This window comes from Bombus pyrosoma, linkage group LG7 (assembly GCF_014825855.1).
Source record: "Bombus pyrosoma isolate SC7728 linkage group LG7, ASM1482585v1, whole genome shotgun sequence".
NCBI classification, from domain to species: Eukaryota; Metazoa; Arthropoda; class Insecta; order Hymenoptera; family Apidae; genus Bombus; species Bombus pyrosoma.
The window spans coordinates 10,344,930-10,371,790 of NC_057776.1; the positions used below are offsets into that span (position 1 = coordinate 10,344,930).

Genomic DNA, 26,861 nt, shown 5'->3' on the forward strand with positions numbered 1-26,861 from the left:
CCCGCAGGGACGCTGGAAACGGTAAGAAAGGCACGAAGCCCTCGCCGCAGCAGGATAAAGCGGCGGACGTGGCAGGAAGGAAGACCGCGGGTGTTCCAGGATCGGGCGCAGAGATGGCCGAGGGTAATCAGTCGCCGCCGAAGGCGGAGGTCGACGACTCGTCGCTTCAACACGCCATGGATCGCAACAAGGAATGTGAGTACATTTACATTTTATTGCTACCTTTTTGTACGACTGCCCCTGTCGTCGCGCTTTATGACCCTTAAACGAGAACGCCGTGCCGGCGTAACCTCCAGTTCTTGTCCAGCAACCGATTCGTGTTTCGTCAACGATCCTTCTCGTCGCGAGTCTCTCGCGATTTTCTGGACGATCCACCGCCGCCGACCCGATCCGATTCGTCGCCTCTGCAATCGTCTCGGGCACACCGCTATTCACCGGATGTTTTTATCGGGTCGTACGGCCACCGATCTCGGCCTCGTAACCGTGAAAAGGATACATCGTCACCGTATACCGTCGATCGCCACGACGTTGCTCCCCGTTCAGAACGGAGCTACCGATCGTAACGGAAGATCGACGCTCGCGTACCACGAATTTTATCGATCGCGGAATGCCGGTTTATATCCTTTCTGCGAATTAAACTTTTTCTCCAGCCACCGTAACGAGAGGAATCAGGTATCGTTCTTCCTTTCTATGTTAATGAGACGATGATTTTAAAAGATACTCTCTTTTTTTCATTTTTTTGCAGCTTGTACTTTTGCTTTACTGCAATTGCGATTTTGTAAGATAAATAGTAGTACTACGTAAAGTATCGAAAGAAATATTCCGCCATTCAAGAAACTTTTATTTCCATCGGTTTATTTATACCTGGAGAACGAATCTCGTCGACAACCGGTAACAATAGAACAACCGGACAAAGCTTCCCGTTGCATCAAGGCACGTCCACGCCCTCGATAACCGTCGATCGATCTTGGCTTCCAGCGCGCGCGGAGGAGGAAGTGTCGTTCTCGACGTCCGGAATAACCGATGAAAACGACTAACGGTTCGCCGTGCGACGACGTTCGCTTCCGATCGGTTGCCGGTCGCATTGGTCTCGGTTATTATGCGAGACGGCTTGTAATCGCGCAACTGTGTTCCGTGCAACTCCACGTTGCAGTTATCCTGACTGTTAGCATCCGCGAGCCATGAACGCCTGTAATCCGCGGCCGAAGCTCACCCTCTTTAACGAGGCCCCCGCTATTATGCTCCTGGTGCCAGTGTAATCAGTCGCTCGTTATAACCGACCGATCGCCGACTTTGGAATCCATAGATATTTCTACGAGTCGCTCTCTTTAGCACTGCGCAACCCATACCTCTGATCCTACTCGTATAGCATTTCCGTTGCCGATTGCACGATTCGCGATAACAACATCCCTTCCGGGAGCCACTGAATCTGGTAATTTTTTACTTTCTACGTCATAAAATTTTAATAGGTCACTACGAAAAGAATTAACGCGCTACTGTGACTGTTACAATATTTACAGGCAGATTAATGACATGCAAGTACGTACATTAAGCTTCGTATCCTTTAGTGGTACTTTCATACGTCGACGAAAATTTAATGCTATGGAAATGCAACGTGGATTTACGTGCACTCCGTCGACTCAACAAATTCGCTCTCGTCTTAAGTTCCGTCGGAAGAAAGAGGTTAATATCGAACGACCGGTCGTGGTCGCAAGAAAGTTATACCGACCACCGGCGCGAGTTGGACGTAACATCGTCCCGACATCGGTTCGAGCAACACCGTCGAACAACAATACAGCGAGTGGCCAACGATAACTCATCGCGGCCGAGTTTGCGGCGCTGGACGCCGAACCACGACGCACGCAACGATCCTGCGGACTGCCGTCATGGCGGCGGAGGCTACGAGACGAGCAGAAGACGCGGCAAAATGTTGCCGGCCGAAAATTGATTTCACCTTCGGCAAACGAGCCGCGGTTGCTTTTTGCCGCGTTCGCATACGTTATCCCCCGCAGCACGTGAGCGAGGCGAGTACGATCGATCGACGTATAAATACGTCGAGGCGGAGACGCACGGACGACCCCTGCGGTGCGTTTGTTCCGCGTCGGATGCACGTCCTCTCTCTGCCTTGTCTTTCGATCGCTGAACGAATCGTAGCGCGTATGCTCAGGTAGGTCGAGCGGAGAGCCTCATTAAAGCCGCGGACCACCGGCTGCAGTCTTTAGAACGTCATTTTGTCGCGTTTATCGGCCGCCTTTTTCTGCAATTACTTTTTGCCAGTGGACGAACCGAGCCGCGTTCTACTCACGCACACGCCGAGCTCCCAAACGCGTACGCGCCGCTTGTGAACCGCGTACCTGTCGACAGTGGCGTCGACCTTATTTTTTTGAAGGTATATCGAAATACGGCGGGCTAAGTTTAACTGACCTGTATTAAGAGAAGGACGAGCGGAACCGAGTATTTAACCGACAGCGTTGGGAATTTTTCGATCGCAGCGTTGCCTTACTTCGTTCTCACGTAGCTACCGGTTTCGTCGTTTCAGCGAGCAATCGTTTGCATCACGGCAAAGTATTTGGTAAGACGTTCGTTTCCTCGTCCTTCCATTGTCCTCGTATCTCGTCCACGAGAAAGCAACCGGAGGTCTCGCCTCCTCAATCTAGAATCGGAGTCGCTATGTGGAATATCCAGAACGCGACGTTCCCGCGAGAAGGTTTTCCCGCGTGAAAATGCCGGTGGGCCGCTGCCCCCGTAATTCCGACGTCACTGTTCGGAGACAAGTTGCGCGCACCTCGACGAGAACGCACCTGTGTACGTGTGCTATGCACGCGCGCGGCATTGCGCTGTCCAGAGAGTAATACCCATGAAAGAAAAAGGAGGGGAAAGAGAAAGAAAGATCGTGCGCGCGAATATTCGTGCGGACAGGTAGGTGTACAGCGTCGCGCGACTGTGTGCAAGTATAAATATACAGGAGACAGGAGGCGTGCCTATTTATAACGGTGATATCATCGACGATTACCTACGCTTTCGCGTGGACAATCGTAAATTCTGCTGGCAGAAGGGTGCGGGCCGATTTGAGACTTTACCGAGTATCCCTCGATCTCTTTCTCGCTCCTGTATCCATAGAATCGTCGCGTTTCGCTTTGGTCAACCGTTCCAACCGTCTTTCTTCGTGTCTCTAAGTTATCTCTCTTTCTTCGCGCGGCGACGCCATTATCCGTGCGCCTGGACGGCAGGCCGGGTGTGACTCAAAAGTTCGAGACGACTTCGGCTCGGGAATCGCGAGTAATTTAAGGTCGATTCGAACCTCGATACGCCTCGTGTGGGCACGGAATCCTTCGATAAAATTTACTCGGGCATTCTCCGTGTCGGATCTCCTCGGCGAACGTTCTACCATTCGCCGGGGTGTCTCCGTCTTCGTGAATTCGTCGAACGTTGTACGACTACGTGGAGAATGCGATAATATCACGAGGCGTTTTGACTCTAACAAATCAGGTCTCGATAGTAACGTTTTACGTTATTCCGTAGATTGGTTTTAATTCGTCTTTAATGTTGTAGTTAGGAACAATGCGACGGGGGTGTTTAATGTTGCACGTCGTTACGAAAAATTTGTCTTCTGCCCTCTCGTAATTACGATAAACGTATAAATACCTACGCGGCGCGTGAACTGTACAATCTCTTGACAGAAGTACGCGAATCGTTTGCCAGACATTGTGTCCGTACGGTGCAATAATTTCGGCATTCCTCGCAGTGGAAAACACGTTTCAGCGGCGGGTCGATTAATAAAAAAAAAACAGGATTTCATCGTGTTCTGCAGGCCGCGACTGGCGCGACGCTTGGATTCCACAATGCGTCTTGCACACGGAATCGACCGAGCGTTAGCAGCTATTCGACTATTCTAAAATTCCCTTAAATAGCTTGACCCGCCGAAATCCAGGCGAATCGGCCATGGCACTGCACGATTCTTGCGACGAGAATACTGGAATCTTTGTTAGGTAATCGAAGAACACGATCGCGAGGATAATTGTACGACACGGATACAAACAGGTCAACGACACCCTAAAAGTACGTTAGTGTCGTGTAGCGCGCCGCTGGCCGATGCACGATCGTTTCGTAACGAAAAATTATGTCAGAATTATGCTCGGTGTGGCTGAGCAGAGACCTCGTTTTCAGCCAGCAGCTCAAGCCGATAACCTCGGTTTGCCGCGGTCGAACGCTTAATGAGACATCTTCATTAATGAAACGTCCCACGCGACGGGCTGCTTTTCCATTATAACAGCGACCGTGCCACCGGTGTGCTTGTTTTTGTCTCCGGTCTGTTCCAGCTGGCAGGGGAAACTCGACGAGCAAAGCGGACACATTTTCACCATCTCGCTCCTCTCCTTGACCAAACGAATTTCGTAATGGCCGGCTAATTGGCCCGGCCGTCGATTAAAGCGATACCTTCTGGTTTCCTAACGAAAGACGGTCCACCTTCCACGAACCTCTTTCTCGAAAGTTTCGTTCCTTTTAGTCTGTGTAAACAGCAGCTGGTTGAAGAATTGATCTGTTGTTTCGAGAAATTGTTCCCTGGCTGTAGCGACGATTTGGTGACAATTTGCCAAAGGGAATTTCACCAACGAAATACTTTTCGAAATATCTTCCGTACACATTCGGCTTGCAAACGAGGTTAACGACAAGTCAACCACCTGTTTGCGGCTCACGTGGACACGTTAAACGATCCGAGCCTCTAGTATGCAAATCAGCGAACTGTCGCAATCGCGCGTGCAGTCCACGAGTCGAGTTGGCTCCAATAACAAAAAGTCAGCGAAGATCGTGCGCAGCGCGTCGAGGCGGTTCTGCGTCGATCGCTTGTTCCATCCTCGGTCGGTTTTGTCGGATTCACGGGCCTTCAGACGCGGGCGGCTCCGATTCCAGAGGAATCGACGCGTTCCGCGCATTCGCGCTTTTTCCTCTAAGCGCTAAAAGTCGCCCGGTATACCTTTACCGGACTTAATTATACGGCCGAGTTTGTATACGCTTTGAAAAATCCATTCGACGTCCAATTACCGGGGCGGCGACACGAAAAACACCGTTTTTCTATGCGAGGCCGCGGTTGCGTTACACGTACGCCCGATCTTTCGAGGGCGCTTACGGTGAAATTAATTAAATGAAAAGCAGGATCGTAACTTTCGGTTCTACTGGCCGTAAAAGCCGACGTTGGACGCTTTTACGGCCTCGGGCTCGCGCCATCGTCGTGCCGTACGAACGCTCGTCTTCTGTCGGAGGACGTCCGCAAGACGGCCGTGAGTAGAACGCGGCTCCTTCCACCGAGGTTAACCCACTTCGTTCGCCCGAGCTAGCCCTTCGCGCGAATCATTTTGCGAATCATCGGCAGAGCACGTGAAAAACCACGTAGGACGTGGTCGAGCGCGCGAATCGTTTCTTTCCACGCGTCGAAGTCTCCGGACTGCGATAGGCGACAGGCTCTTCGACGATTTCGCTCGGACCGCGAAAGACGTCTCTCTCGTCGAAATCTCCGCGTTAGTTTCAATGATTTATAGCACCTATCGCGAGACTTCAAGTACGCTGTTTTCGATCGAATACCGAGGAGTACGATGGATTTTAATGAATCTCTTAACTTATCGCCTTCCATTTCGAGAACGGTCGATACACCACGTCCAGCACCGTGGCGACTCGTGTAAAAATCAATTTTTCCACGACGCGAATTCAATCGCACGAACGGAAAGACGATGTCAACTCGAAAAATCGACGGCACGGTCCGCGGAGATAAGCTTACCAGCGCGAGATAGACGGAGACGAGAGACACCGCTCATAATCCCACACGTGTCGGGCATAAATTACGCGGCGATCGATTTCGCGGATCGAGAATAGTTCCGACAATCTCGTTTACGTTCTATCTAATTTATCGCGTGTCGCGCGCGTGTACTCTCGAATTAACTCGGAACGCAGCGCGGCGCGGACAGAACGTAACGGCGCGCGCTCGCTCGCTTACTCGCCGAGTCGGCCGCTCGCGAGATAACCAATCGCCGAGACTGGTCCACAATTCATACGATAGTGTGTAACCGTGACAAAAATGCGGCGCGAAGGAAAAATCGAAGGCGGACACACGACGCCAGCGTTCCCCGCGCTGTACAGGGTGAACCACTTCGAAGAACTCTTTTATTATTCGTTGCGTTCAAGAGTGATCCAGTTATGTGGAAAAGTTCGAGCGCTCGATGCGGGAACTTGTCGCGCGAGATAGTACTTTTATTCCAGCGATCGGTACCGACTTTTTCTCGTTTATAAATAGCTTCCTCGTATTATTTACATAAAGTATCGAGCTTCATAAATGCGAAAAATGGTTGAATGTTTAATTGCCCCTGTCGTGTAACATTACTGTTCGTGTGTTTCTTATATTTTTCCCGTTCGTGATTCATAAGGATTAATGTTAGAGATATATTCTTGATGCAGTGAGATATTAAATCTATATATCATTTCATTATAACCATATTAATTCAGAAAGGGTAGAACCATATGTTTATCTCGACATTGCAAAGATTCGCTGTCTCGGTACCCTTCTTTTCACGATATTCGTGTAACTCGATTTTCCTGCCGTACGAACCACGCGATAGAACAATGCCCGCCACGGATGATAAGGTTAATCGGATCACCGTATATATTTGCGTTTACGGCGCGTGCTACGGCGCGTTCTCGCGTCAAGCCTGGACGCGCGCAATTTCGAGATAGCGAGGCGCTTTCCATCGGGCGTTTCGTAACATCGCGTTTTGATAATATTATGTCGATTTTTCACGCCTGCCTCCTCGAGGGATCGATCTCCGCGTCATACTTATAAATAAATCGCGCGCGTTATCATTGCATATTCATACACATCGACATGCTCCGGGTTTCCGTGGGCGAACCGGATCGAGATATGTCGAATCGGAGCCGCGGCTGAAAGTATCGCATTGAAATCGCCGCGTATATACACAGGCTGCCGCCTCGTCACCGTAAAAATCCTTGCGCCGCCGTGGCTGCGCGTGCATTCGTGGCGTGCTCGCGCGAAAAAAGGGACGCGCACACCTAGCGATGCTTACATGCCCGGCCCACGCACGTAACACGGTGTTTTATAATGGCCCGGCGACGAGCCACGTGCCAATCCACCGACAATCGCGCCGACTATTTTCTCTTGCAAGTCACCGGCTCCGAGCCCCGTCCCTAGCTCGTTTTCCAACGAACAGCGACGCTTCTGTCGTGGACACGAACGATTTCCTTTGATTTACGACTCGAGGCATCTTCTTTCGCTGCGAGCTGCTCCGAACCTTCGATCGTAATTGATAGTATTTCAAAGTACTTTATGCGCGTACGATGCACGGATCTCTGGTTTACTGGATTATGCGGGTAGTTGAACGTTTCGAAAAACTTTATCGATAAACGATATTGACTGGATTCTCGATTTTCTGAAACTTCGGTGTTGTCGCGAGTATTTGGTTTACGTATCTACTTTACTGCTCGTTGGTACCCAGATATTTTCATCGATTTCTGGTAAGAGTATATTTTTGTAAATAACGATCGATTTTAAGAACAGCCTCTATTCGAATTGGCCGTCTTGAAAGTATCCTTTTTCGCTGAATAACTATATAGGAACAAAAATTACGACTTTCATGTCGCGGTAGGCCGAAGTAGATTAGAATCTGACAAGCGGCAGGAATTCGCACAACGAAATGAGGCGTTGAATTGAAATTCAGTAGCCGGTGCGACGGAAAACATTGACGGGAGGAAGGAAGTGACGATCGTTGGTATTCAAGGCTGTTCGATCGGTCGGCGTATCGCGCGAGGCGGGAAAGGGGCGTCGGAGAGGGATCTCTGAGCCAAAGAACTCCGGTGACCGAGTGCTCACGCCGGCCGACGCTTAGAGTCGTTTCTTAGCCAACACCCACGCGCGACGAATTAAACGGGACATCGTTTCTTCCTTCCGCGAGTGTTCGTGCCCGGAGACGCCTAATTCGAAGCGAAGCCGAGACGACACTTTTACCTTCGCCTGTCCTATGTTGTTTCCTTTCGTTCCATTCCACACCCTTTCGTTTGTCTCGTATCTAGGTTAATTGGATTTTGTCCTAGAAGACAATATCTCGAGTACGTTTCAAACGTAAATTTACAACACCTATTATCATTTTTATACGGCTGGACCGCGCGATATTTCGATTTCCAGACACTATGTTAAATCACATTGTAAGAAAAGATTGCCACGGACATTTATCCACGAATACGCTTCTTCTAGGAGATTTTCTGAGAAACTTTTTCTCGGAATTTTAAACCTCCGCTACTCGACGTAAGAGTAAGAACCAGTAACGCTTTCTTTGCTTCGATCCACCTTCCAACGCAACACCTGGTCAACGAAAATAATCATAAATCACTAAGTACTCCCGCGCAGCATGTTAGAAACAGAGAGATAGGGTCGGGATTGGTTCGATGCGATGCAATTTCTCGCAGAAGTCTCTCACGGGTCGTTTCGCCATCGCGACGATAGACGAGAAGGTAAAAAGGCCGGACGCAGGACAATTCCACGGCCCACGCGTCATTGTGGTCGCGGCAAATCGGTCGGCCACCTGGTCCGATACAACGTGTCACGCCGCGAGCCGCACGCTGGCCTTCTCCTTCCTCCTTTTCCTCTGGTTATCTCTGTCCCGCCGGTCCGTCGCCTTCCATCGTCGCTGTTATTAGACATTATCGTAACTCCGAACACCTGACGAGCTGGCCGCACGGCTACCTGGAAATATTGTCATTCCCAACGCGCGCCCGTAACGAGCCGCCTATCCTTCTAACCAGCGCGGATTCATCTCTCGCAAGGATCTCTTTTATTCGATTTTATCGTGATTTAGTGACTTGGAATGCTGCTTCGTGAGTTTCCCTCGATACCGATGCGATTTCGATGCTGGGAGGTCTGTATCGATTAGGATCTCGCGTCGTACCACCAGCAATCCTTTTTCTTCGCGATTACTATTAATTCGTAATTGTGTCTTCTCCGATCGTCCTTATCCTACTGCTCCTCAAATAGCTATACTTCCTGGACAGTGTTTCAAGAGCAAACAGTACGAAGCTCAACGTTCAAGGCCACCGACAACCAACAAGCATCGGAACGTCATCGAATCGTGGAACTTTGTAATTGGCCGTTTATACTCGAGTTCCCTTAGTGGGCCAGCCAGTCCAAGGACATAATCCTTCGAACGTATCGTCGCGTTGATCCATAATCGTGGATTCGCTATTTCCGGACGATAAACACGCGGAAGTACGCCGGACCACGATTATGGTCACTGAACAGAGGGAAACAAAAGCCATTGATCCTTCGTACTCCGCTTTAATTCTTCGAAGTCGTTCCGCTCTTCGAGCCTCGCTTTAAACCGTCCATTATAGATCTTCCAGATAAAATCGGCGTAATGGCTTCGACGTAGAAATTGACTGGTTCGCGGTTCTACCAGCAACCGGACCGCATGCCATCGAAGGCTTTCACTGGCTCGCAGCGAAGATCGAAATTTCGCGAGATCGACCCTGGCTGGTCGTTCCGCGCGTTTCAGTCACCGCGCCGGGGAAACAGTCGCCGATGGATCCCGGTCGTTTCGTCGTTCGTGTTCCACGGGAATACCAAGTTCTTCAAGCTCGATCGGTAATTCCTCGCGACACCTTCTCGCGTCACCTTCTCGCATCCTCGCGCGTTTGTCTCGAGCCGCCGCGCCGTCCGTTTCAGCAAAGGTCGCCGGTTGACAAGCCTTCGATGGATTCCTGTTGCGAAAGGATAAATGCTCGCATCCCCGAGCCGAGTAGACCGTCGAACATCTATGATCGAGTATATTCGTTTTCCTCCGTGATTCTGTTTCTTGTGTAGATAGCGTGGAACAAGCTGGAGCGTGGTATGCGGTAAATTGAGATTGCGACAATTGCTAGAGCCGCTGTGGGTGATTCCGACGTTATTACGCTCTGGCTAAGCGTTAAAACGACAATTGCTATTCGAGCTTCTGTTCCTTCGTTTCGCGAAGAAAAAGGAACAAAGATGAGAGAAGGAAAAATTTCGTATCACTTGATGTTAAATTCTAAAATTAAAGTGACCGATGATCGATGATCTGTGGAAACGGAGTACAAAATTGATGAGATGTTCCTAATCGGTGCAACGATGTTTACTGACGTATTTGATTATGTAGATACAATATTTTCGTTGGCATGCGAGAATACCACGGCATTCTTGGCAGAGAATAGCGCTAGCAAACAGTACTCGCAGTGATTCAATTCCTCGTGACATTATTGACGGTAAACATATCGAAGGACACAATTGGCTATGTCACGATAATGAACAAGCTGAATAACGTCCATTTATCGTGAAATTTAGCGCGTATATTAGCGAACGCGAATCGAAACGTTCGTATTATTCGTAGTAACGGCGTTGGCGAACATTGTTGAGATTGGCCCCCTATCAACCGCATATACACACAGGTCCTTTTGTATTCGGCTAATTTTATTTCATATTATTATCAACGATAATCTCATCTCGCTCTATTTCTCTTCCACGATATAAAAAAATGTGACCTCAAAAGAATCTCGTACGGCACATACGTATAAACGTAAAAGAGAAATGTTCGTCAAACATGAAACAAACGTAATCTACCAGTGTTCCCAATGATGCGAATAAGGCATGGCAAGGTATTGCAAAGGCATCGTCTCGCATTCCTTTCGCCAGAAATCGTGGCGAAGATTTAGCGGCGAGACCAGGGCCCGCCTTGCGTGTCCCTTCCCCGTTCGAGCACAATTTCCCACATTAGCGGCGTAATGATGGCCGCCCGAGGCTCGTCCCCGAATCGCAACGTTGTTATTACCATTTCATTACCTCGCGGCGAAAAGGCGGCGAACGACGCGTAAATTACGCCGCGTGACATAAAGTATAGCCAATTTGGCCGGGATGTCGCTGCGGAACGTACACGGCCAGCTGAGCGAGTGCGCGTGCGATTTTTCTCGATGGTCGCGCGATTAAACTGGAAAGCGTATATTCGACAGGGCCTCGTCGAACGACGAACTACGTCTCGTCGACGCCAGCGGCTGTTCCATCGCGAGAACAGGCACCGAAAGTAATTACCGTCCTTCCCTCTTGCCTGGCTGTCGTAATTGCTCCGAAAGGATCCGGGTGTTCGTTGCTTTTAACGTAACTCTCTGCCATTTTCTTCCTCTTCCTCTGCTCCTCTCGCTTTTTCCTCTTCGTTCCTCTCTCGCGTTTCGTTCGCCTTCTCGAGTTACGCGCTTGGATTCAGAGAAGCGAACGAAGGCGAGAAAGGCAGACTTTTCTCGCGCGATCTCGCGAATGGGTTCGTGGATCGTTGCGCAACGAAGGGGAAGGGCTTTGATCGAGTCGAGATACAAATTGCTAATTACCTAATTAGACCCAGTGACCCAGTATGCCGACCACCCAGCACGTGGTTGCCTGCTCCGAGCGCAATCCGCCTCTTTCACCTTCCTCCTCGGTAAACATCGTGTAATTTTCGTCCGCTAATATTCTCATTTGGCACAGACCAACGGGATGAAAGAGACTTTATCGCGCTCGATTTCTTTCGACTGAGTCAAAAGCAAACGCGTTGCGTTCTCATTCGATTCACAGTTTGAAATTGGTCAGGAAACGAGTTTCCCAGCGTGAAACGCGCGATACATTGCACCTGCGTCCGCGTTGCATCGAAGATCGCGTAAACATCTTCCCAATATTGAATCGCATTCGTTAAGGTCGATTTACCCGTAATATCGGCCTTTAATCTCAGCCTTAACCCGATCGTGAATTACCATTAATCGCGGTCGTTTAATTTCACGGTATGGAGGTTGCACAAGCGGTACCTGGTCTGTCGAGCATCTTCCTTTACACGGCCACGGCTCGAAAGTCGCGTTAATTATACCAACGATTATAATCGTGCTCGCGCGCGACTTTGCGCATCTACGTAGCCGAAACATCGCCGTGGAATTATCGTTTTTCGCCCATTTCCGGTTTATTAAAATCACTCGCAAGCGTGATTTTTACCGAGAAAACCGGAGAAACGGTCTCCTCGGACGTTGCTCGGTCGAGTTGCTGTTATAGTTTATGGGTAATTACTCGATCGCGTGTCCCAACACCACGAACCTTTGCAAAGAGAATTCAAGATCTGGACGATGATCTTCCGTTAGAATGTTCATTTTATTAATAAGTTTTTTCTTTCATCGAAATAAGATCTAACAGTGCTTACCAAACGCAACGCAACATTTCACCTAGAACGTAAAACTGATTTAAAAAATCGGATATTTCACGTGGATATTTCCAAAGGAACATTATTTCGATCGTCGCGTCAACGAAACGAATTTGTAGCTCGATGAAAAAGACACAGTCGCTGTTGAGACGCAACGAAGCGCTTTCTCGACGTCGCGAGCGAATTTCACCGAGTAACGACAGATACAGCGGTGGTATGGCGTCATAAACAAGCGATTATCTTAATTAACCGAGGATTGTTTTAGCCCACGCGGCGCGCTGCACCGGGGACTGCCTCGCCAGCCCACGTGCCAAGGCCTCTTAAGCATCCATTTTGAACGCACGATCATACGGGGGAAATTTTCGACGGCTATTTTTCTTCGTGCACTCATTCGTCTCGATTATCTCGGCCCCGTAGATTTCAATTGAGTAACACGATTTAGCGTCTCGGTGTCACGCACCTATTAGCTGCTCCGGAATTGTAATTGCTTTGACGAGAGTGAAAGGTGGAACGACAGGGTTTTATTGTGGCAGCGATTCGGAAAGGCGGCCAAACTTCCAAACGAACGAACGACAGAGCGTATCAAGTTGCGAAATTCTTTCTAAGGACTCGTCAGCCTGAACCTCGAATTGTTCCGCGACATTCCGTAAAAATACATAGGCGCGAAAAATTATCGCCTGACTTTGATTTTAAAAGTCGAGAGACTTTGTCGCGAAAGAAAGCGTTTTCGCGTGGGAGCGTTTCCCAGAAACCGGAAAGTTGGCGTAGCCCAGAGGATTCGACCTTTGGGGGATCGAGGAGAAGAGACTGGGGGAAGTACCGTTTTCTCGGCGGATTCGTTTTGCGGCCGGTGTTTTCGCGTCGAAGAGAAACGGGAACGAGCGGAGGAGGACGTTGTTTACCGGGAGGAAAGGTTTACGGTTTGTCAGCGTAGTCGCGAGCGCGCGTGTCCACGCGTTTAGCCGGTATAATGATGGGGCTGTAGCGGCCTTGAAGAGGTGAGCCACACGTAGGTGTACGGGACGCGGAAGATGGAAAAGCCGCTCTCCGATGTCGCGTGGGCGAAATGTATCAAGGCTGAGTTAGGTAGAGTCGTTCTGTCGACACTTGTCGCCGATGCTGACGTTTAAATAGGTGAACCCGACTGACAAACGACCGACGCGAATGAACTCCTTCGAAGGCATCGAGGCTCGGCGTATCTTTCGAGGTTGTCGCGACCCTTGCCATAGAAAGCGAACATGTACGTTTCTAATCGTACGTGCGTGAAGAAGAACGTTTCAGGTATTCTCGTTGAGTGATTACGCTTTTTTCCGTAAATACTTCTCCAGGTAAATTACTTCGCACGGCTGTAGAAAAAAAAAAAATTGAAAATTCAGACATAGTTGCATGGTTTACGAACACCCTAGCGCTGAAGAAAAAAGGGAACGCGAGGAAGTACGATACAGGAAACGATATGAGCAAAATGGCCAGTAGTGAATCTCATTGCACCCGGAAAAGGGTAGTAATCGCCGATAGAAACGATAACGCGGCGTCATCTCCCATCGCAGGGCAGCGCCGCTTCCGACGCGCTCGACAAATTGTCCGAATGAGTAATGCGCTCGGTCCCTTCTTCCTTCGCCGCTTGCCTCGCGTTCCTTTCTAGCAGATTGCGATCTGACTGTGCCGCGGATTACAATTAGAACTTCACGATTGTACACGCGTGTCGTTGAGCCACTTATTTTTACGGAAACGAGAAAATCACGAAACACGAGCGTGTCGTCGAATCGTCGTTTTTCTTTTCCATAGATTGTCCGTATTCCACCGATGCTGCTGTACAGCAGATAGACTTATCTCGAGAGATCTCTTTGACGAAGGTTTTAATTACTCGAGGGACAACCGTGACCCGTTTCGAATCCGAATCTACCTGTCTCTTCCGTAGAATTCTTCGAACGAGTATCACCTCGCCAGATCGTCGTTAACACTCTTCTCGTAGACATAAAAAGGTGGTTGGAACACGTTGTCGACACGTGCCGTAATTAATCCGAAATTTCTCCGGCTTGAAACGGTGCAGTAGCGCAGTCTGCGTGTCCAGCCGTGCTGTTCGTTCGCGTTACGATGATCCGTCTTTCGAAATACGAACCTATCTCGCGTCGTAATTGAGATTAATGAAAATCGTGCATAATTATACGAAATCAGTCGCACGTCGTAAACAATCACTGGAGGCATGGAGCGAGATGGCCGATGATCCGAGACCTCTTTAAGGAAACACAAGTGGCAAGTTGAGCTCATCAGCTTGTAAACCGTGAACCGGCCAACTGTTTCCCTACTAATGAACATCATTGGACAGAATGTCCCTTAAACGGCGAATACGCCGTAACTCGCATCCAGCGACGTTAAAGACTAATAATTTACGTCGGCGGATCGATTTTGGCCTTTAAGAATGATGGCTCGTGCCCGGTGCTACGGCCAGCCAACCAGAATTGCAAAATTGCATTCTTTCATACTCTTTTCACGCTTTCTCTCTTTTTCTCTCTTCTCGGTTTCTGTTTGATCGCTGCCGAGAGGCAGCAACGGAACGGAAGGAGTACGAAGCAGGGAACGGTGGCAAGGGGGGGGTCCAACGTAATGACTGGACGGCGCAAAAATTCGCAATTAACTTGGGCCAGCCATGGTGCCGATGTCGCGTCGGCGTAATTGGTTTTGCAGAAAACTTTTACGTGTTTTCACGGCATTTGCATAATGTGCGAGGTGAACACGGTCGATCGATCGGTTAATTTAAATACCGAACGCGCCGCCGCGGTTGCGCGGTGGCCGCGTGTGCGCATGCGCCTGGGCAATCGAGCATGCGCCGTGAACACGGCCAACGGCCATGCAACCAGCGTCGTTTCCTTGTAATTGCCGTTACTTATTGCCGCTGCTCGACGCAGCGCGGCGGCGACCTCGTAAACAACGTTCACGCCGCAGATCCTCCTAATTCGGCGCGTCGATCGACTCTCGTGAATCATCCGACCGACTTTTCGCCGGTTTTTCTTCCATCGGTGCACCTGTCAGCGAACAACAGAGCTCCGGCCGATTGGGAAACGCGAATCGTTAGATCGACGATGTTTATGGATAAAACTCGTTGCGCTGTTACTCAACGAATTTCTACTTTTCTCCGTATCGAAGAATATCGCGTTTAAATTCAGACACGGCGATCGAGAAAAAGAGTATGCGATTTCTTGCGACGGAGCTCGATATGTAGCGAGTACTAAAATCGCCCGAAAAAAACCAAGAAAGACAGAGACGAAATGGTAGTTCGTGGCCCAGAACGGTGAATATCGTGTTTCACGTCCGAGGTTCAAGCACACAGCGTTCTTCGTACACACACGGTTGAGTTTCGTGAGAGGGCCTCAGGGGTACGGTACCGTGTCGGCATGTTTCGCAGTTTGGGACCAGGACCCAAAGGTCCGACTCGACAGGCACCGGCACAAAAACAGCGGGGGTCAGAGGGGTCAGCAGCGGAGCCCTGTGTTCCCGGGGCCTCTCTTGTCATGCGATATGTTGCTCGTACGTTATGATAGTGGCGTCAGTATACCAGCTTTCTGTTCTGTCAGTGACAATGCTCGCAATGCCTTTGTAGCCACTCCGCGAGACCTTCTTTTCTTTCTCTCCTTCTCCTTCTCCTTCTTTCTTCTCTCATCCACCCGTCTCTAACAGGTAGATATCGTCCGACGTCGATGACGTTTCGCGATGAGAATAGCCATGGGGAATAGGATCGCGCGATAGAATCGATTAACGCGAGTCGTATTCGTAATCGATCCGTTTGTGACTTTCGACTGTCACATAGGATGACGGTGAACCTTCCTTTGGCACGAAGACGAGTCTTAGTTCGTTTTGCTATCCCGCTGTGCCATACGTGGGATGATTAGAAAAGGTGTAAAATAAAGGATCGAATGACTAGGTAAATGTTGCGTACGAACTAATTATAAGGACATTGTATCGAAAGCTTCCTTTCAACATCGAATCTTGGTCCGCCTTCTCTTCGCTTCTATTTTATCGGAAGTAGGTTAGCATCGTTTGTCGATTAATAAAAAAAAAAAGAAAAAAGAGAAAAAACTTCCCCTGAAAGCCATTCTCTCACGTACCGCTATAAATAACCGAGCTGGAAGAGGCAATTCGTCGTCGTACAAGAATCAAGCTGTTCTACTAAATCGGTCGAGCTGTTGCCCATCTAACGCAATATCCCATGGACATTTTTATGGATAAGTAAACGCAGCACAGCACGCGTGATCACGCGCGAGAAAAGAGCAGAGATGCCCATGTGGTAACCGAGAGAACACTGGGCGGGGATCGCACTGGTACAAATTTATCTTTGTTCCGAACTTTCACGCACTGACAGCGCTGGCTCTCGGTGTCCACTAAGTTGCTTGGACGTGACACACCGGCGATATCCAGACGATATTTTTCTTACTTTCTTTCTTTCTCCGGCTTTGCCTCCTTTATTGGCCCCTGCGCGTCATATTTTGTTCCCCGCGTGCGAGATATATCCTAGTCTCGTGAAAAGGTCGCCCAGATGAATCATAAGCGTGCCTCTCAAAGTTCCCTCGTTCTCCTTTTCTATTTTCTCTGTTCCTGTGCGTACGCGTTCTTAAGTCGTCTCGCTTTTGGGCGCGAACCCGCGTGAAAAATGAAGCTGCTACCTTAAGAATCAGCTGGAATAATCGACGACGCGGCAGCGTATCACTCGGGGTCACCAGTGAGTTGACCTTCGATTTATAATCCCTGTCCCCCCTGGTGCTTGGTTCAATTTCTTTTCCTTTACACTTGACGCACGGCGAGCGTGTTGCATCTGAAACGCGATGTTGCGAATTCATTATCGCGGTATTTAACCAGCTTTACAATGCGGGTTGACGACCGTGAAATAATAAAATTAATAAAATACGCAGATATAATAAGACTAAGAAACAAAGTCAACGCAACACCGGAAGATAGTAATACTGGGGTACAAATTAATAGAAAGTAACGTTTGAAATATGTGACATGGAAAGAGGAGGAATAGAAGCAATGGAAAACAGCGCTAGCGGTAGGCACGAATAATTCCAACAACTTGAGAAAAAAAGGGAGAAGAACGAAACGGCGTTGCAAATGCAGCACTATGCGAGAAGCTTGTTCATACACCTTTGGTAGCCATATAAAGACTGTATACGATATTAACGACACCCTGTAGCAGCAAATAGAGGACGATTCGACGACGTGGCGGAACAATGGACGAACAGACAAAAAGATTCCAGCGAACATTGTCGTAGCTACGACTTTATGAGGCGAGGTATGTACACAGTTACACAGGCACGCCAGTTTGCCCGCGCGATTATGTATCGTTTCTCGTATAATGCGATTTGACGCAGGTGGTCCCTTCCTCGTAAGTCGTGGCCATTTTGAGCACAAGCGCGTGCGCGTTATATATTGGTTCTGGTGGGACCCAACAGCGTAGGCGGAAAAGGACTCGCTTAGGTTCCCTCCTTCCGGCCTCCTCTTCTCTGCATCATCGTTTCGTCAACTTTCTCGTTCGTTTATACGACACCGACAATTTCGAATATTCCGTGTCTTCTCAATCGATCGTACATCGTCTCCGTTGATGATGAATCGAGCAATTTTCGAAATTACAGAAGATCCGATCTATGTATCGCCGAACGATGGAAGGTGAACGTCGACTCTGCTGCAGAAGCATCGTTACCTCTTTGCAGGAGATGCAAACGGTATGGCATCGAGATACTCTAGCGGTCGCGGAGCAAAAGGACAGCGAGAAGAGGAGGAAAAGTAATAGCGCTGGTGGAAGAAGAAAAAGGGTTGGAACGGGGTGAAAGGAGGAGTAGAGAGAGAGAGAGAGAGAGAGAGAGAGAGAAGCAGAAGCGAAGATTCAAGGAACAGAAGGAAAGGAAGAGGAAGAGAAGGAGCAAGGAGCACGGCAGAGGGGTTCGTGGGGGCAGGAGGGAGAGGAAAGGGCAGAGAGCGGACAGAGGGATAATAATAAAACGAGATATCTCGTACGTGGGCGGTCGTATTGTTAGCGCAACAAGGCATGCGCGGCGCTTCTGTGTCCCCGCGGTGCGCGCTCGTGCGCTGCGCCCTTAATAAAGGGGACGCGTGTGCGTGAGACGCGCGCGCACGCTTAATAAGAGAGGCCACCGAGTGCCAGTGTGAGTGGAGGAGAGCACGGCCTTATGTAAATCGGACGGGCCCATCTGCGAGGGGACCTCTCTCCGCGCCGACCGGCAACCACGAGAAGCGCAATGCGGAGTGCAGCCGCATCGCGTCGCGTCCTGGAGAAAGAGAAAGAGAGGAAGAAGAAGCAGCACGAGCTGGCTGCCGGCTTCAAAAGCAGTGCCGCCACCGCCACTGCCGCGATAAACACGCATTTATTCCAGAGAGCGCTGTGTGTGCCGGACCGTAGGCGTGGGCGCATGCGCTAAAGCGGTAGCCTCAAGCAATAGCGCATGCGCGCGTGCTCTATGCTGCTGGGGTTCTTCCTTCGTGAACGCTGATTTCGTTTTCACGCGGCAACCATTATCGTTTTTTCTCCGTGCCTTTTTCCCTAAATACGATTTTCGTGTTAGAATCGCTCCTCGGTAGTTTCTAGCAGTATCGAGAGATCGATAGCGAAATACAAATGGTATCGCGGTCGATTTCACGAGATCTATCTCGAGGGCCGCATCCACGCTTAACATGCACGGTCCGCAGCCACGTTAAGAAACACAAGACACTAGGACCACGTAACACGAGCGCTATCGCGACATTACATTGTGTTTGCACGCATCCTAACCGCTGTAGAAACGCATGCCGATGATTCTTCTACAGTCGGCAGATAAACAGATAGGCAGATGGGTGTACACGTTGGTGCTCTCAGATAAGCGTCTACCGCGAGGCAAGATGAAAGTTGACGTAGGTATATACCTCGCCACGAACCACTGACTCCAGTTGGCTGTCTCCATTTTCATCAAGTAACAATGAATTTCGACGAAGCAACGATATCACCTTCCTACTATTCTATAAAATAGAACGTATAATTCGTCGTTTTCAGTGATTGTTCACTTCACAGGATAAGTCCGCTAAATAATATTCATTGTCTGGAACGAAGCAGCGATGCACGAAGCATCATCCCTTGTAAAATAACGCAACGACTAGCGCGCAAAGTTTAGTCGCGCGGTAAGATCGTAAACGTGACGAGTGTCGCTTACACAACGACCGCGAGAGCCAGATAACGCGTTATGATATCGCGTTTCAGGCGCAACTTTCCGTCGGTTGTAATCACGTAAAAATGTCCCTACCGACAGCGCGTGCATAATAGCAGAGACGTGCCGTTTAATGGAAATTTATTGTTGCCGCGCGTGGATCAACGCGATTACGCGCGGCCAGGTTCGTTCTCTCTCTCTCTCTCTCTCTCTCTCTCTCTCTCTCTCTCTCTTCTTTCACAGCTGCGATGCAAATCGAGGACAGGCCGGCTGCACTCGACGTTCCGCGAAAGATGAATAGGTCAGTTTCCTTGAGTCGAAGTGTGACTAACGAAAAGCCCGCGGTAACTTCCTTTGATAGTAGGCGCGCGCAAGCCCTTGACCCACATCTCAGGAGCCGCGGGAATTTCGCGAGAGTTTGATAGCTACTGTGGTAATCGTTTTTTAGTACGCGCGTGAAATATTCGCGTACTTCCAGATAATTTGGGTAGCGTAATTATCGATTGGAAATGCAGAGTTTCAGGTGTCTTCGATATCTGTTCAACGACGACAAGATTTTTTCCGTGCCAAAACGCCAAAGTATAATCGTCAGACCTACTTCTGTTCTGTTCTTCAGAGACGAACGTGAATTATTACAAAGTCGGTGGAAGACCAAGTTGTTGGAACGTTTCCGTATGCTGTAGCAGGCGGTTTTGACACTTCCTGCCGGGAGGATGTTGCGGTCGAAATTAACTCAAAATCGAAAGAGAATCGCGTAATTGACCAGTTTATCCTGTAGCGTATACAAGGACAGTGCTCGTATATGGAAATTAAAAACAAAGATACCATCTCGGTGTTACGACTCGGTGAAAGTGTGCAGTTTTGCCGGATTTTTTCCAATATCATTTCGACGGTGCGTGATAAATCTTCGACGCAGGTAACCGCCGGTGTTGTAATTAAGTTTCGCGAGTGTCGATCATCTTCTTCTCTCGCGTTCCTTTTTCTTCGTCATTTTTTTAACACTTTACCGATTAAATGTCAAGGGTTGTAAAAAATGGAAATTCTCGAGGAGGATGGTTTAATTTTTCGTAATAAATAACGCAGGCGGTTGGACAGCCCGTTGGAACTGCAGCTATAAATACGACAAAAGCAGGGAAAACGCATAAAACACGTAAGGCGCATTAAGAGCGGCATTAATTTAAATTGGTTACCGCGCGTTTCGTTGTTCGCGCCGAAGACGAGTCTGCGCTACCAAGAAAATAATCTTCCCTAATGCATAGTGATTGTTTTCCCGTCTTTGTCGTTCAGGCTCGTGGAATCAATAAATTCTAACACAAGCATCCTTTTCTTAAAAAACGACGATTCACTTTCGTGTAATTTCTTAGACGATATCAGTGATTAAATCCTGCGTATTTCTGTTTAGAAACATAGATCATGCGACACGGAATCATAATTTTTGGATGTTACACGTTGAGTAAAATACTCGGCTATCTTTGATCGAAGAAAATATTCGTAATTCAAGCGATCCTGGGATCACGTTACTTCGGATCGTTAAATTCATCTTGATGTCATTCGAGGCATCGTCTTCCACGATTGAAATTTATTCTAAGAAAGTAATTTTCTTGTTCGACCTTACCGATTTTCTTTTTGGCAGCCGTTCCCTTTTAGGGGACTTCCCCCATATAGTCCCAGAATCGCCCGCAATTACGAGAGAAACCAGCGATAAAATTTGTTTATGGCGCCGCACCGCTTCCATAACGATTTCCCCGTACGACACTTTGCAGATAAAAATTTATATCTGAAACTCGTCACGTTACCGCGTCCCATATTTCTTTATTCATCCTTGCGCCTGACTCTCTTAGTAACTTTACCTTGGCTTACGGGTCAGCACGATCGAAAATTTGGATTATAATTCTCATGCAAAATCTATGCAAACACCTCCGCTTAATATGTCCAACTTTTTATAAAGTTTCCCTAAAATTCTACGAAATTGCTTAGCCGATTCTTCGCTCGGTCGACAAAATTCAAAGCCTTGCGTCTTACGATTACGACAAAGAGGACGAGCAATAACGATCGACGTTTGGCGGATTGAACCTAAGCAGCCTCGAGAAGTTCGACAGCTTATCGGAGGCATTCGACGATTGGCAGCTAGCCAACTGTTCCGATACCGGGTGCACGTTTCAGAAAGTTATCGCGATAGCCGAAGAATTAATGTTATAGCCACGGAGCAGCTAAATAACCTCCTTGTTAACGTTCGTCCACTACCGAGATGAACACGTTTCTTCTTTCTCGTCGCCTTCTCCCTCCTGTTTTTTATTCTATTTGTTCGTTTCCACGCGTCTGGCGTAAAATCGAAAAATTCGAGGTATCCAAGGATCAATTAGATCCACTGGTCGATCCGACCGTGCGTTTCATTGGATCTACCGGACCGACAACGCGACGCTTATCGAAAATAATTGCCGAATAACGAAGAGACCAACACGCGTATGCTGCACACGGCCGCTGATTCGCGATAAAGGGTAATTAACGAGCAATTAACGCGCACTGCTGTGCCGCCGGTGAATAATCTCTTCGTGCGACGTGGCAAGATTTAATGCTCGCTTCTTCTCGCTCGAGCTTCGTCAGACGGGATTTTGTCGCGGGATGTTTGGCGTTTTGGCGAAGAACGATCGTGAAATCGTAAAGTCTTCTTAAGTAATTGATAAGTATTTCCGTGAGGGGAATCTGAAGAAACTTGAGAGAATTTGTCTCTTAGCATGTAAGCGTGAAATGTGCAACTGGCGACCTTGACTTTGTACTTCCAGATTTAGGAATAAATGCGTGACGGTTGAATTCGAATTGGAAATGTGTCCTTTAATTGGAAAGAACGTTTAATACGAGGTCTGAATTAGAAAGCTTTCGTTCGTTGAAGGAAAAAGTTGTTCGAGTAATATTCATAAAGGAGGTGCCGGGTTATTAATCTTTCTTTTCGACTTAGAAAGTGTATAAACGCGAGAGGAAGTACACACTGCTTTACGAGTGGCTTGCGATTGAAATATGTGCAACGCGAATGATTTATTTCGCTGTAAGAACGAAATACGTACTGTGGGATATCATGCAAAGGATATTATTTTAACGCAGCTATTTAGTAATTTGCCTCGCCTTAATTCACTTAACGCATTACACGCTCAATTATTACATCGACTACGATTTATGATTCTCCAATTACGAGGTAACTTTGCAATTATTCCTATTATCTGTATCTTGCTGATTTCAGATAAAACTTCCCTCCATTATCGGGAAAAGCTATTTCAATGGCGGAAAATCATGTACCATACAAGCATCCATTAGATCTTACACAGGCGGCTACTTAATGAAACTTCATATCCCACGTGATTATCTCGCGTAGTAACTCGCGGAATGTGGATCGAGTCTCTATTTAATCTTCATCGAGATATCGACCACGGTAATGGAATTCTCTCTGTGAAGATGAAGAGATTCCGCCTTCCCGTTCTCATCGTGAAAAAACCCGCGAAATTAATGAGCGTAACTGCATAATGTGTTTCGGAAGTTGAGGAAAGCTTTGAGTGACGCTGCCGCGTCATTTGCATCGGATACTGAACAGGACTGGATCGTTTATCCAACAGTTCCTAGTCATTTACTCTCCATACACAACCACGCTTTCAGCGGTAACAGATCGGTGCTATGATAATTGATACAAAGGAACTGATAGTCGTTTCACATCCGTAATTTACTTAGAACAATATGAAAGGAATTATAAAGTAAATAGCCCTTCGATAATTTGACAGAAAACAGACCATCGCGCGAAAGTAATGTTTTAAAAATTCTCGAATCTCCCCGTTGGTAAATGTCTGCGTAAGCGGATCACGCGATTCGTAGGCAGAAAGCATCGAAGCACAAACCATCGAACGTCGCGTGTCGATTGCCTCGATGGCGGGTGTCGAGAGAGCGAGTTTGCACGGTGCTCTATCACGAGGCAGTGTGCCCAGCGCAGCTGTTAGCCTCGTTGCTGGGGACAGACGTCGGCGAAAAGAGGAGCGTGGTGTGCATTAATAAGACGGCAACGCGGCTCGACTTAGAATAGTTCTCGGAATAGTTGTATGTCCGCAGTAGGCCGATCCAACGGGGCCATTTCGTCGACGGGGCGTCGCTCAACCCAGAATTCGGGGTTGATTTAGGCGGCCGCGGAATTATCGACCGTATTGTTCACGCGCTTTCATTTTCCGCGGATCGTTACACGCGCTCCTTCCGCGATATTGCCCGTCGTAATTTAACGTTGTATGTGCAAGGTATAAGCGCGGATGCAGGCAGTCCGCACGGCGTACTCCCGTAACTTATCGCGAGGAACGCGCGCTTAGAGCCATGGGAACGTTCAGGCGGAAATTATCGCGCGATTCTTGTCGTGACGATACGTTTTCGGCCGTCTTGCCGCACTGAAATGTGTGACATCCCGCGCGGAATTCCCGGTATTCTTCGGACCCGTCCCGAGTCCCCATGCGATAGAGAGATTAAGGGACAATTATGAAACGCTTCTCGTTGCACGGTTGTTCCGTCTTCAGTATGAAGCGCTTTGATGACCACGGTTTTGCTTCGAGTTCTACAAATTCTTTTATAGATCGTTCGAACGGAGATCTTGTCGAGAGCACTTCTCGTCGTGTGAGAATGTTCCTCTTCAACGTCTCCTTTTTTATGTCGCAATTCACCGGACTGACCTATTTCTACGGGTTTTTTTCTTTCTTGTATTCTTCTGTGAAACTCTACTGTTACGTACAGAATAAACTGTTATCGTCGCCTCTAGGATGTTGCTTGTTTTCTAATAATATTTCTGATTCTCATTCTCTGGAAGAGATTACTCATCTTCTATTAGCATCGAGCAGCGTTGGAAAATTCCGGCTGACAAAAAGTGCAGTGCCACGTGGATCGAGGCCGTGGTTTTTTCTTTCGATGGGGAATCCGGGGCGTCTCGTTCGGTTCATTAAATTCGAAAAAATCGGCCTTTCAGCGCGCGGCCCAATTCGATGGTTGGCCCTGCCGCGCGAGAAAAAGGCGTAATCGAAGTCTAAAGGGACTGCTGCTGGTGAAGAAAGCGACTCAGCTTTCGCCACATATAGTCGGTACCTTTGACGCCTACTAATGAGAGGCCAGTGATTAAGGGACCGCACGGAGAATCGATGCACCGGGCAAAACGGTAAAAAATGCAAGAGAATACGGTTGCGTCGCAATACTTCGGCGATACTCGTCCATTGCCTGGTCTCCACAGAAGTTTTACTTTTTATTTATAAAAATGTAGAATTTCTTGGAATTCTTTAAAAAAACAGTCTCCGAGTTTCTTTTTATTTGTATCTTGCTTGCTTCGTTTACGTTTTAAATTTATTTCCAATCGTCGTTCTTTATTTCATTATTCATTACGGTACAAATTCCGCTTATGTGAAATCATCGGGAGACAAGTTGTGTACAACTGGAGTTCGTATAATAGCAGTCTACTCATTTTTCTATTTAATTTCTACATTTCATCTTGATAACTTTTACAACAAATAACTTTTCATTGTTTCGCCTAACTACCTTAATCTTTACGTCATCATTGAGCTGTGCACGAGCTTCGACCAACTGTATCCTATCGCACTTTCCTCGATCTCTGTTGCCTTCCTCTCAGAATTAAAATTCAAATGCAACATCCTCCGACGAGTATCGCCCTTGCTCGAACCATCTGCCGAGCAACGTACTAACAAGAAAGCGCGATAGATCTTCTCCCGAGAGCCACTTGTATTAGCGTCGCCGGAACAAGCCGCGCAAACAGCGGACGGGCGCAGTGCGATCAATCGCGACAATACGTATTCACGATTCACGATATCTCGGGCGACGGTGTCCCGAAGCGGGTACCGCGCATGTGAGCGCGCGATCGCCGGAATGCAGGTAAGTACATAGTCGTGTTCGATCGTCGGCGTTACCCGGCCAGACGCATTTCTCCCGATAGAGACGAGAAAGAAGAAAACGAACGGAGATTGGAATCGGCACGATTTCAACGCGGATCAATTCACTCGTCGCTGCCGATCCTTTTAATTATAATCTCGATGCGTTAAATCGGTTTCGTTGGTCGAGGGAAACCAGCGCGTGAAAGTTCTTGCGCTAGGGACAACTTCCCGAAGAAAACGATGTTTCCATTTCGACCATTCACATCCCGGCGTTAGTTTTCTATTTTATGCTTGGGAATAATTCTTGTAATAAATTTGCAACGAAAAAGTAGACAAAAAGGAAGCAGGAAGAATATACTGGAAACAGAGAAATAGCAATTTAAATTTTACAAACTGGTGGTTCTCGAACCGTGTCTTCTTGTGCCGATCGTCAACGATCGCGGTGGATAAAGACGCTTTAAAAGTGCTGCAAACGTGGTATCGTTTCCGGATAGTTGGCTCTCGTTGCATGTATCGGACGTGACATGGCGAAGAACGCCGCGACGACTGGAAACATTACGACCACGACTAATTTATGCAAATCGCGTCATTTCCATCGAAACATGGCGTTCGAAAGTTTTCCAGAACCGCGGTGTATATATATTTCCATCGTGCTTGATGTTCCTCGTTATAGACTTATAAAATAAACCGTTCTAAATGCTTCTTCGTTAACCAGCTTTCGCTTCGAAAACGACATCCTTATAAATGACTTGACAAATTCTGAAACGTTGAAAAGCCGTCCGATCGCACGGTCGATCGGTAACTCGTTCCTCGTTTGAATTTATAACGAAGGAAATCCACGTTGTAGCTCGCTTTTCTCCCTGTATAATTGCCGATCGAACATCCAGCGAACGACGTCGGCGTCGATAATTACGAATATCCGCGGGACGGAAATGGAATCGAACGAGATCGCGGAGAAAAGAGAGATCGAAGGGAACGAGCGCGAGATCCGATCGAGGCCCGCGCACGAAAAAGAAGAAAGAAGAAGAACGAAGAGAGAAGCAGCATCGGCTTTTGTAGCGGTGCGCAAACAAATCCGACGTGGAAGCAAGCTACGGGAGAAAGAGGATTCGCACCGGAAAGAAAGAAGGGAAGAGTGAAGGGAAGGGAGAAGGGAAAGGGAGAGAGAAAAGGAGCGAGAGGAAGCGGAGACAAGAGGGTAGCCGGTAACAAACGACTCGCAAATCCTTCCTGTCAATTTAATCTCGCCTCGAATCCCGGAGAAATGTTAATAAGGGCCTCACTACCATTCCTTCCCTCTTCCTCCCTTCCGACCTCTCTCTGCCCGCTCGTTTCGTTTCTCTTTCCCGTTTCGCGGACTATGCGTCGCGCATGCGCGAGCGCGAGCGCGCGAGCCGGCAACGACACTTTATTTTCGCGCAAAGATACCGCCGCCGCGCCGCCGCGACGACCACGTGGAAATTGTGTGCAAAGCGAGCTGCACCCGTCGTTTTTCTTTCTCCACCGCGTTCTTCCATTATCCGCGTTCTCTCTTCTGCTCGACGAGACCCCCTTACGCTCTG

The 26,861-nt window shown here is 48.3% G+C and overlaps 1 protein-coding gene across 1 annotated transcript in view; it reads left to right on the top strand.

The window, feature by feature from the left end:
• LOC122569837 (myocardin-related transcription factor B-like) overlaps positions 1-26,861 on the top strand; it is a 184,474-nt gene that overhangs the window by 109,153 nt on the left and 48,460 nt on the right. Inside the window, 1 exon segment of the mRNA XM_043731464.1 lies at positions 8-195. Coding sequence (XP_043587399.1) covers positions 8-195 — 188 coding nt within the window.